Source organism: Hyperoodon ampullatus (genome assembly GCF_949752795.1).
Source record: "Hyperoodon ampullatus genome assembly, chromosome: 15".
NCBI classification, from domain to species: Eukaryota; Metazoa; Chordata; class Mammalia; order Artiodactyla; family Ziphiidae; genus Hyperoodon; species Hyperoodon ampullatus.
The window spans coordinates 68984318-68997519 of NC_136928.1; the positions used below are offsets into that span (position 1 = coordinate 68984318).

The 13202-nt window shown below is 36.9% G+C and overlaps 1 protein-coding gene across 1 annotated transcript in view; it reads left to right on the top strand.

The window, feature by feature from the left end:
• Positions 1-13202, top strand: part of DTNB (dystrobrevin beta) — a 230399-nt gene that overhangs the window by 50447 nt on the left and 166750 nt on the right. Inside the window, exons 4-5 of the mRNA XM_079720759.1 lie at positions 24-109; positions 9491-9645. Coding sequence (XP_079576885.1) covers positions 24-109; positions 9491-9645 — 241 coding nt within the window. The remainder of the gene's footprint in view (positions 1-23; positions 110-9490; positions 9646-13202) is intronic.

Here is a 13202-nt window from a genome sequence, read left to right on the forward strand (position 1 = left end):
TTCTAATATAATTTATTTTTCAGTGAGGGCCGAGGCAAGTTGACGGTATTTTCAGTTAAAGCTATGTTAGCAACCATGTGTGGTGGAAAAATGCTGGACAAATTGAGATGTAAGTATTTTTATATTATTTGAAAGATTTTATTTTCAAATTAGGACTTTTAAACACTTTTAAATGAATGTTTTCAGAATTTTGGATGATGGTCTATTGAACCTTTTTGGTTTTTTAAACTACTATACCACTCATTTTACAGCAACTGGCTCAGAGTATGTAAGTTATGCCACCTACTGTTCAGATGGAAAAGTTGGTTGAATTAATTTTTTAATTTTTTTTTTTTTTAGTTTAAAACAAGAAAACTCTGAAAAGATTCAGAATAGTAATGTGGACATTTAAAAAATTCTTTAAAAATGTTTTCCATATTATTAAAAAATTATGCTTGAAGGTGATTTGTTGATCACTTTTAATTAGAAAATAAATTTCATCACTTTTACTGGGTTTGGTCAAGTTTAGCCCTTTTCTTAATCACTCGATGCTTTATCAGGTGGTATTTTCTTATGATTAAACTGTTTTTTAGTACCTTAGATTCAAGTGTAGTTATTTAGAAATTGATAACCTATTTATTCACTTATCTTTCCTTAATTTTTTTCTTACTGTTTACCATTTTGGCATTTTACTGTTCAGTAGATACTATTAGAAGGTGGTTAGATGAAGTTGAAGGAGATAAAATTCACAATTACTTAATTTTTCTGCTTATCATTTTCATTTATTCACTCATTAGATAGTCCTTCACTACCTAAGATATGCCAAGCATTGTGCTAGGTGCTGTACATATATTTTCTCACTGAATCCTTAAAATTTCTTTGAGCAGCAGGTGGTATTTTCTCTGTTTTATAGATGAGTTAACTGAGGGGGCGAAGCTGGGATTTCAACTCAGGCTGTAGCTTCAGAGCCCTTCCTAAGCTACTCTTTTGTACTCCACTATGCTCATCCTGTAGTAGGAGACACATATTCAAAGCGCCCTAATACAAGTATCCGTGGAGTAAGAAACTAGCAGGTTTCACAGAGGTGAGATTGAAGCTGTGGGTTTTCATGAAGTGCTGCGAAAACCTGTGAATTGATTTGTTGAAGAAACTGGGTCATCTGTCTTGTGGCATTTCTCATGGACTAGATTTTGATGATTGCATCCCCGTGATGTTCCTCTGTGCCCTACATTTTTTGTTTTAATTGAAAGATACAGAGCCTTCAACAGATTCAAGTACAAGCTTTTGGGCAAGATTACTTCATGGGTGCATGTTTGTTTTCTGTGCTTTTTCTTACATGTTACCATGACATTAAAAGTTAGAAAGCTAAAAGGCTCACTAGATATAGATTTAGATGTCTAAAGAAAGGTCTTAGTATATTTGGTCAATGTTATCTGGTTATCTCATTTCAAAATCAGCTGCATTGTAAAACAAAGTTTTGGCAGAAAAAAAAGTATAGTTTTATTTAAATACTCTTCTGAGTTTTTTTCACATGGTATCTCAAAATATTACTCTTTTGGGCTGAAATTTCTTATTATTTTCTTAATTCTAACATGGTGTTTTTCTGAGGATGATAATATAATACAGATAAAATTATATTTCATTCACAGAGAAAAGGAAAGTTGGGATTTTGTCTGTTTTTTAATGATGATGATACCAGGTAAAGAAATATACATTGCCATTTTTATTAGGACTGGAGAAACTGGTTGAAAATAGAAAATTGATTATATAACTGCACATTCTAGATGATTCTGGACTCTTTAAGTTTCTATGATTAAATTTGCTACATTTACATGCAGCTGGTACCTGGCCCATAGTAAGTGCTAAAATTTTGCCAAATATAAATTGTTGATTGAGAACTAAAATTACTGCAGCTCTCTGTTGTAGCTATTAGTGAAAAGGTGCAAATCCTAGTTCTGTGTGAAGTATTGAAGCGATCCAGGTGATAGCAGGTGGGTTTTTTGTTTGTTTGTTTATTTATGTGGCTTTTGAATTTCTTAGAGGAGCACAAGTGACCAATAGTCAAGTGGCACAAAAGTACACATACCGAGGCAAATGTGACACGTCAGTGCGCGCTCAACACCATATCGTTACACACTGTGTATGGAGATACAAGCCACACTAGGTCACTTAATAGCATGTTTACGTGATTCAGATAGATTTAAAATCTGGTTTCTTTATCTTCTTCACATTCAAAATTAAGGTTTCTTTACCATCTGTTGCTCTGTTTCATTATTATTATTTTTTAAAATTAATTTTTTTTTTGGCTGCATCAGGTCTTCGTTGCTGCGCGTGGGCTTTCTCTAGTTGCAGTGAGTGAGGGCTACTCTTTGTTGTGGTTCGCGGTTTTCTCATTGCGGTGGGTTCTCTTGTTGCAGAGCATGGGCTCTAGGCACACGGGCTTCAGTAGTTGTGGCACGTGGGCTCAGTAGTTGTGACTCTCAGGCTCTAGAGCGCAGGCTCAGTAGTTGTGGCTCACGGGCTTAGCTGTTCTGTGACATGTGGGATCTTCCCAGACCAGGGATCAAACCAGTGTCCCCTGCATTGGCAGGTGGATTCTTAACCACTGCACTACCAGGGAAGTCCCCCTGTTTCATTATTTTTATTGTACTGTAATTATCTTGACTAGAGAGTGAGATGTTTAACCGAAGTAACACTTTCAGGTATTGAAGCCTATCTCCACTTTTTTGTTTTAATCATCTAGGGTGGAAACCGCTTTAAGTGTGGTCTGTGCCTTCTGTTTTAAACAGAGCTCACTGATCATAACTTAAATATTTTTCTTCTCTTAGGGTTGTCATTCTCTGATGCATTTAGGGCTAATTGTGAGGCTCTGGGTTGTTTATCCCTTCTCATGTTTTCAGACTGCTGTGTTTTTTCAGCTTTTGAACTTTTTGCCATTGGTGGTGGTGGTGATGGTGTATGCATGTGTACGTGTGTGTATGTGTCCTTTATTGCTGGTAAATGTGATGGTATTATCAGTGTACCAGTCTCAAGCAGTCTCCTTTTGCTTCTGATTTACTTTTCATATGCTACTGACAGAGAAAACACAACCAGCCTTCTTAACATTCTATTCTGTTAGAGTATGGACGAAGTGATTACTCATATTGAGAGAAGCACTCACTTTCGTAGTTTTGGCTATTGTGAGAATCCTTTTTCCCTTGCTTTCTAGTCACAGCTATGTCCGACTTAGTGGAGGTGGCTGAATAATAGTGTAGAAGAAGGTAGCTGTAACACTGTATTGTAACATAAAATGATATTTGACCATTTATTCACTTTTTTCTTCCTACTTGTTCCCTTGTCTTTGCTCTTAGTTTCTGCAGCCTCCTCCCACTGACTCTACTTCTGTTACCTCTGTTAATGTTCCCATTAAGTTAGAGTTTTCTAATTTATGGAATATGCCTCAGCATTTCTACTTTTATTTTTATCTTTTTGCTTTTTACCTCTTATTTTAGAATTTTTTCCTTTAATTTTTCCCCTTTTTCCTTGATCTGTCTTTGTTTGCTTGTTTTAGTGTCAAGATGGCATTTAAAATGACTTAACCAATACTTGTGTTTTTAGTTTGAAACATTTCCTTTTTTAAGATTTTTTTAATGTGGACCATTTTTTAAAAAGTCTTTATTGATTTTGCTACAATATTGCCTCCGTTTTACGTCTTGGTTTTTTGGCCGCGAGGCAGTGTGGAATCTTAGCTCCACAACCAGGGATCGAACCTGCACCCCCTGCATTGGAAGGCAAAGTCCCAACCACTGGACTGCCAAGGAAGTCCAGAAACATTTCTTAATTAGACTTTTCAGGTCTCTCTTAAGAGAGTTTCTGTCCCCAGGTATCATTCATTTATAGATAAATGGTTAACTGTTGTGGCCATTAGGGACTGTATCCTAGATTCAGAGGCAACTTAAGTCAGGATTCTAAATACCAATGATTTATAATCAGAGTACAGACTTTGATCACCAGCCTGATGAAAACTCAATAATGTCAGAAACCCAAAAAATAACTCAGAGAAACAAAATTTACAGACTGTTAAAACCCATTATTTATTAAACCATACTAATTATCAACTAATTTCACTATGTGATTTATTTACTTTGTCTAACTCTGCTGTTTTCTAAGAAACTTATCTCTTATGCAAACCCCATCTGTCTTGCACTGAAAGATAGGAGCAGATGATTCATGCAATTTATTTTTAAATCCTTTAGAAAACCGGTGCCACCGTTTTGAAGGGCATTCTAACAGCGTGTCAGAAGGGCTGTAAGAATATTTGTATCCAGTGACTCAGCCTGCTTCTTGAGTTTATCGTGAGGAATTAATCAGAGGGGTACCCCAGATTTTACATATATTTGTTGCAACACTTTTTATAATATATGAAGACTTAAAACAGCTTTAGTGTCCAAAAGTGAGAGCTCAGTTACACTTTGGGATACCGACACGATTGAATAGACTGCCTTTAAAAATATGCTTCAGATCAAAATGCATAAAGGTAATATAGTTCTAAATAAAAATTTATTATGCACATAGGAAAAGAAAGAAATATACCAAAATGATAATACTGTTAGGTATTTTCTCTGGGTTATAGCATAAAAATGGTTTTATAATAATAATTTATATTACTTATTGTTTTTGCGTGTTTTTGATAGACCGCACTTTGAGCAGCCAGAGGAAAGATGACCTGAGGTGTTCTTTTCTCAGAACTGGCAGTTCTAACATTTCAATTGTTTGCTTCCTTGATGTTTCATTAACAAACTGTAGGGAGCCAACCTTTGAAGTTATAATTAAGCAGTTTCACCTGTTCAAAATTTAGCACCCTCTCTTACAGTCTTCTAACCACCTGTCACTGCATATTTGTCCTGACTGGTTTCTGTTAATCATCTGTTCACTTCATTAGCCTGAAGTGACTCTTTAATCTGCATACTTGCCCATATTCACATTTCTCATATAACCCAAATGTTTTAGAGCTAGAAGCAAGTAAGAAATGAATCGTACATCTGCATTTTATGAAAAAGAAAAAGATAAACAAAAACCAAGGAAGGCCTGAAGACTTGTCTAAGGTAGTTCCTGACTCAGTCAACACTAGAAGCCCAAGGCATGGCTGAATCCCATCCTCCAGCCTCACTCTGACTTAATGAATGATGTAGGAATATTCATGAGTTTGGGAATAAAATATGCACTTGGATTTAGTTACATACAGATATTTATAAACATGCAGATGTGTATACATTTTTTGTGGGTTAGGTTGCTCAGTTGGTAGAAAGATGACAGGAGAAGATGAGAGACGTTTGCCAGGAAAACTAACATACAGAAGAAAAATGGCTTTCTTTTCTATAGACTTGAGTCTTTATTGTAAACAGCCCTATCATCTTGCAAAAGTATATGGTTGGTCATGTGGGCATGAGAGGGGAGTGGATAGATGGATAGATGCAATGAGTAAAGCCAGGGTCATTATCACCAGAAAAAAATTTGAAACATATGTGAAGATGGTGGAATAGTAACATTATTTTGCCACTACACAAAGGACAGAATATTTTAAAAACTTTGTACACGTGTGCGTGTAAGGGCTTGATTGTGGGTTTTTCACAAGGGAGAAAGCCTGTATTTTTATCTGGAAACAACTAATGGGAAATTAGCATACCTTCTTTCAGAGATGTATAAATAGAAAGAGAATTATTGGGGAAATTAACCAGTGATCTGGGAAGCAGTTTATTCCCTTAATGCCAGAAGGGTTTAGGGCTTTAATTAAAGGACTAGTTTAATTTGGGGGATGTTTTTATTAAATTGTCTCTTATTTCTTTCTTTGGTAAGGTATTTTTATATGTATATAGTAAATCACACTTAGATTCATTGTTATATTTCATTTACAATAAAAAATAAGCAATTATTTTCAGTGTTTTTGTTACAGATATGAGAAGCCTAATCTAAAAAACAAAAAACAGAAAAACTATTTTAAACAAGTAACTCTAGAAGTCATGACTTCTAAGTAATTACTTAACAGTTTTGAGATCTACCAGTTTTTCTTTTAAAACCAACCAACCAACAAACATGTTTCTGCTTGTTCTCTTACTAGTGTAATGTGGGCCTATTAAGTTATAGTTTCTTTTTTCATTGATTAAAATTTTTTTTACTACTTTGAATCTATCTTATGACCTAGTAACTAAGTATAACTGAAAGTAATACTTTTTTTGAGGGGGAAATTAGTCATTTCACTATCTAATCACTCCTTTATTGCTCTGAATGAGTTAGGTATAGATTTGGTGGTGTGGATGTATACACATATGTTTTTGTGATTGGAAGCTATACCTATGTGTATTTATCAGTATATACTTGGCAGCTGAAGTCTCTGGTCTTGAATATTTCTACCATTAACTTGCTAGTTTCTCCGTTATGAATACATCGAGTGGCAACAGAAAACTTGCCTAACAGCGGCATAAAACCATTGGGATTTATTTTTCTCACGCAACAATAAGTTCAGAGGCTGGCAAGTTCAAGGTTGGTACCATGACTCAGGGATGTTATCAGAGACTTGGCTTCCTCCTGTCTTCCTGCTCTGCCTTCCTCCTAGGATTATAAGTGACTGCTCTTTACTGCACCTTATTCTCATTTTAAGTAGAAAGAAGAAAGAGATGCCTCTATCAGGGAAGCAAAAGCTTTTCTACAAATTCACTTCAGAATTACGACGTGCACAAGAGTCTGGGAAGTAATTTTTAAGGGGAACACATTGCCATTCTAATCAGAGTTCAGTTCAGGAGTGAAAATGGGAAAATAGATACTGAGTAGTAGGCACCTTGCAGTGTCTGCCACATCCCGTATTTCCCCTTAGTTTTCATTCAGATTTAATGGATGATTATTTTCTTCATTATGAGAACAGCAGCTAGCTATTTGAAAATTAAGTCATGATGCTCTTCCCTCCTTCAGAGGGCATCAGTTATTCACATAATTGGTAATGTCTTCAAAACTCTGTATCTGCTGTCTCGAACTGTGGCCCAGTACTCTGCTTCTAACTGCCTACAGGATGGTTCTACTTGGAAATTTGCTGATTAGTTCAAATACAGTTATGTTCAAAGCTAAGTATCTTTATCTTCAATTTGGTTATTTCAGTCAGGGTTGTCAGCCTTTTTCTGAGCTAGAAGCTTAAAATAATCCTAATTTTAGAAATTCCTTTATTCTCTAATCCACTTTGCCATCAACTTCAGTTTCCTGCATTGAAATGTCTTGGAGTTGACCAAGCCCTCCCCTCAATACTGTCACTCCTGTAATTCTGACTCACACTTCCTTACTTGTGCATTATTTACAGGGTTTTCTAGCTGATGTCGCCAATCTTATTCTTCCTCTTTTATTCATTCTGCCAGTCATTAACAGTCTAATTTTCTTGAAACCTAACTTTCTAAATATTTCTTCCCTACTTCAGCATTTTTAAACCAAATCCAAATTGTTTCCTCTTTCAAAGTTTTCATTCATAACATACTTTTCTTATTCAATCTCTATTTACCTTTACTTCACAATATAAATTATCATAGTCAGAATGTTCTCTTTGATGCACTGTTTCTTGCCTACCACCACTAATAGACACACTCTATAAATTCCTGCCACAGAGACTTTTATCCTACTCTCCTTTTTTTTTCTAAATTGAAGTATGGTTGATTTACAATATTATATTAGTTTCAAGTGTGCAACGTAGTGATTCAATATTTTTAGAGATTATACTCTATTTAAAGTTACTGTAAAATATTGGCTATATTCCCTGTGTTGTACAATATATCCTTGCAGCTTATTTATTTTATGCATAGTAGTTTGTACCTCTTCATTCCCTACCCCCATCTTGCCCCTCCCCACTGGTAATCACCACTTTGTTCTCTGTATCTGTGAGTCTGTTTCTGTTTTGTTATATCTGTTCATTTGTTTTATTTATCCTGTTCTTCTCTAGTTGTGTCCCCAGACCCCCACCCCCCAGCTGTTTTGACCTCATCATTCCAAATTCTATTTTTCAAGGCCAAGCTTCTACATTTCTTTCTTGACAGTTCCTCCCTATGTGTTTTTTGTTTGTTTGTTTGTTTTTTGTTTTGCAGTACGCGGGCCTCTCACTGTGTGGCCTCTCCCGTTGCGGAGCACAGGCTCCGGACATGCAGGCCCAGCGGCCATGGCTCACGGGCCCAGCCGCTCCGCGGCATGTGGGATCTTCCCAGACCGGGGCATGAACCCCGGTCCCCTGCATCGGCAGGCGGACTCTCAACCACTGCGCTACCAGGGGAGACCCCTATGTGTTTTTGTATCTATTCTACACTATATTTTGAAGAAGTGTGATGTAATGGAATGTCTTTGCAGTCGGATAAGTGTGGGTTTAAATCTTGATTTATCCACTTAGTAACCCAGCCACTTAGAAGCCCAGAATATGATTTTTTAAAGTGCCATGTTTGGAAAGCCCTCAGGAAATTATTTTTCTCTGCATATTTAACTCACTGATTTGTTTGTAAGAAAGATGAATAGTTTGAAAAGAAAGCTTAGGTTAAAGTTGTCAAGTTGTTTTGAGCTCCTGGTTATTTTTCTTTTTCTCCCCAATTGTGGGTGAGAAGAGAGAAATAACTAACTGGAGATAGGAAACTCTCTACAAGGAGATAAAGAAATAGTAGTATTGGGCTTCCCTGGTGGCGCAGTGGTTGAAAGTCCGCCTGCCGATGCAGGGGACACGGGTTCGTGACCCGGTCCGGGAAGATCCCACATGCCGCGGAGCGGCTGGGCCTGTGAGCCATGGCCGCTGAGCCTGTGCTCCGCAACGGGAGAGGCCCCAACAGTGAGAGGCCTGCGTACCACAAAAAAAAACAAAAAACAAAAAAGAAATAGTAGTATTACTGGAACTGTCTTTCTAGCTGCTTGGGTCAGACTTTATGTAAAAATAGGATCTTATAGTATCAGAGTATCTTGTGATAGAAGAGATTATATGAGTTCTTTTTATTCTACTCTGGAACTTACTAAATGGAATATTTTAAATAAACATACTACACAGGAATATATTACATCATTAGTATATGAATATGCAAATACAATTTCTTTCATACCCTATCACCAGTATGCAAATATATTCATACACTCACAGATGTGTATGTCATATAAATATGTACATAAATGTAAGAGATAAAGATATGCTGCTACAAATTCTTCTTGGAATAAAGTGAGGTGTAAATAGATAAAATAAAAAGTTATATATTATCCAGTTACGTATGCTCAAAAAGAGTAGGTAGGTAGACGTACATGAGTGGTTATGTGATGTTTAGGTAGAATATTAAGTGGGTAGGAAAGAGGGGCCTCATCAGCAAAGTAACCACACAGTGTTAATGAGAATGAGAATTCATGTTACCTAAAAATCATAATAACTTTATGATACTGTTTGATGATGCTTTTGGACTGGTATACAAATGACATAGAGCTGTTTATAAAGAGTTGATATTTCCTTACAGTTTGACTTTATTTGGTTTTGTTCTCATAGATGTTTTCTCCCAGATGTCAGATTCCAATGGCTTAATGATATTTAGCAAGTTTGACCAGTTTCTGAAGGAAGTTCTGAAGCTCCCAACAGCTGTCTTTGAAGGGCCATCTTTTGGTTACACAGAGCACTCAGTCCGCACCTGTTTCCCACAGCAGGTAAGGATAGGTTTACAGACTCTAGGATTAGAAGAGCTCTCACCCACCTCTCCACCTGTTGTCAGATTCCGCCAGATTGCTTCACTCTAGGAATATAGGTCTTGAATAGGGGAGGAAAAAGAACTTTTAAGTCAAAGGAGGGCATGTAGAAAAGAGGGGGGATTAAAAATTCACCTGAGAACTCTTTTCTTGGAAGAGGGGAGGGAAGTCTTTTCTGAAAAAATGATCACAGTTGAAATATTTTAAATTACTAAAAATTTCAAGAAAAATGTTTAAGGTAAAGTATTTATCTTATTGCTGCTAGACATATATTACTCTCCCTAATGAGTTTTTTAACTGTGAAGTATAGGAATTTTGATATAAAACTCAATATAATACTGGATTTTTGTTTCCTGAGCACTGAAGACAAGGAATGCTATACAGCTCTCAACTGCCAGCTCAAAATCCCTCAAGGGTATACTGCCATTTTCATATGAAAGATAGATTTGGTTTCTTCTTTATTTGTGAGTGTCCTTTTGTGGTCCTGCTCTAGAGGTTGAGTGTATTCCTGAGATCTTAACTATGCCTCAGCTGAGAGCAGAGTGGATGCTGGCTGTAGCATCCTTTTTTTTTTTTTTTTTTTCAGGTAGAGATGAGATAAAGGAGCTTCATGCTAAACTAAGAAAGTTCTGTAAAGCAGAGAATTAAGAAAAAAAAATCTATGTTAAAACTAGTGGGTAAAAGATTATTGGAAATAGGATACTGACATAGTCTGAAAGTATCTCCCCATAAGATGTTTATTAATTACAAAGGAAACATAGTAACTTTACAGTGGAGAAACCTTTCAGATACCACTTTAACCAAGTGATCAAATCCATATCACCAGTAAAGGGAGAGGCTGATAACCCTGCCTATTGATAGGATGCTCTTAGAAGCACCCAGTATCACTGCTGTGGTTCTCCTGCCAGAAAAGCACAACCTGAGTCTTATTGAGGAAACATCTGACAAAGCCAAATGCAGGATTTCTACAACATAACTGGCTTGTACACTTTAAAAGGGTCAGTGTCATGAAAGACAAAAAAAAGACTGAGGAACTGTTCCAGATTACAGGTATCTAGAAACATGAAAACTGAAATGATCCAGAATTTTGTTGTTGTTCTTAAAAAGGACATTATTGGGACAGTAGAGAAAATCTGAATAAATTTTGTAGACTCAGAGAATTCCCTGGTGGCGCAGTGGTTAAGAATCCGCCTGCCAATGCAGGCGGCACGGGTTCAATCCCTGGTCCGGGAAGATCCCACATGCTGCGGAGCAACTAAGCCCGTGCGCCACAACTACTGAGCCTGCGCTCTAGAGCCTACGAGCCATAACTACTGAGCCCACACGCCACAACTACTGAAGCCTGTGCGCCTAGAGCCTGTGTGGCGCAACGAGAAGCCACAGCAATGAGAAGCCCATGCCCCGCAACGAAGGGTAGCCCCTGCTCACCACAACTAGAGAAAGCCTGCGGGCAGCAACAAAGACCCAATGTAGCCAAAAAATAAAAAAAAATTTAAAAATAAATAACATTTGCATTTCTTCTAAAAAAGTTTTTGTAGACTAGATAATAGTATTCTGTCAGTAATGGTAATTTCCTGATTTTGATACTTGTATTTAATTAAGAGAATGTCCTGGTTTTGCAGAAGTACAATCTGACATATTTAAAGGTAAAGGGCACTTTACCTTTATGCACTGTTAACATTTGAGGAGTCTGGGTTAATGGTAAATGGGAATTTTTTTTTTTTTTTTGCGGTACGCGGGCTTCTCACTGTTGTGGCCTCTCCCATTGTGGAGCACAGGCTCCGGATGCGCAGACTCAGCGGCCATGGCTCACGGGCCCAGCCACTCCGCAGCATGTGGGATCTTCCTGGACTGGGGCATGAACCTGTGTCCCCTGCATTGGCAGGCGGACTCTCAACCACTGCGCCACCAGGGAAGCCCCTTATGGGAATTTTAAAATAATCTTCTTACAGCCTTTCCATAAGCCTGAAATTATTTAAAAGTAAAAGGTTAAAATATAAAAGGAACAAATCTAAAGGTCTGAGAACTGAAAGGACATTGTAAACCAGATCCTCCTGCCCTGTGATACTTTGATTCACAAAGGAACCAAGAAACAAACACATATACATCCGCTTTTACATTTAAAGTTAAGAACTCATATTTGTCTGAATTCAGACTTCCAAACAGTGTTTTACAGCTTGTCTAGGGATTACTCGGCTTTAGCACTGAAGGTGCCACCCATAATTCAGGAGAGTTACTTTTATTAATTTCTGAGGAGATGTTCTTCCCAAATTTCTACACACTTTGGCTGATTGCTTTAGTGGAAATTAGTCTCTATACATTATTTTTTTCTCTAAGCATAAGTGACAATATCAGCTTTTAGTATATTAAAAATATCTCTCTGCTTCAGTTATTCTAATAAAGCATAGTTTGCATTTTGCCCCTGAATATGCATTTTTCAAGTGATATGAGGCTGTCCAAACACATCCTGGTACAAGAATGTCCTGCATGGGGATATAGGTATATGTATAGCTGATTCAGTTTGTTATAAAGCAGAAACTAACACACCATTGTAAAGCAATCGTACTCCATTAAAGATGTTAAAAAAAAAAGTGCCCTGCAGGTGTTAAAATACCCTACAGAGATATAAGTGAGGATGAGTAGGATGAAGACACCACAACCAGTTTTCATTTAGAATTCATCTCACTGCTGCTGCTGCTTTACTAGTACCATCACATCAAACAGTTGCCTCCACAGTCCTCTGGGGTAATCATGTATATGATACTTATGTGGCTTTTCACATAGATGCTTCCTGGAGATCAGGCTAAAAATTGATCAAGTTCTGGAATGCTGCTGTTAAGTAGCATCAGGACAGGCAAAGGAATTTATACAAAGAAGTATCAGTGAAGAACATTTGACCAATGGCTAATAGGTTATCAATTTTGTTTTTCTTCTCAAAGAACCATCTTTTAGCTTTATTTTCTTTGCTGTTGTTTCTTTCATTTCTTTTTCATTTATTTCTGATCTGATCTTTATGATTTCTTTCCTTCTGCTAACTTTAGGGGTTTTTTGTTCTTCTTTCTCTAATTGCTTTAGGTGTAAGGTTAGGTTGTTTATTTGAGATGTTTCTCGTTTCTTGAGGTAGGATTGTATTGCTATATACTTCCCTCTTAGAACTGCTTTTGCTGCATCCCATAGGTTTTGGGTTGTCGTGTTTTCATTGTCATTTGTTTCTAGGTATTTTTTGATTTCCTCTTTGATTTCTTCAGTGATCTCTTGGTTATTAAGTAGTGTATTGTTTAGGCTCCACGTGTTTGTATTTTTTTACAGATTTTTTCCTGTAATTGATATCTAGTCTCATAGCGTTGTGGTCGGAAAAGATACTTGATATGATTTCAGTTTTCTTAAATTTACCAAGGCTTGATTTGTGACCCAAGATATGATCTATCCTGGAGAATTTTCTATGAGCAATTGAGGAGAAAGTGTATTCTGTTGTTTCTGGATGGAATGTCCTATAAATATCAATTAAGTCCATCTTG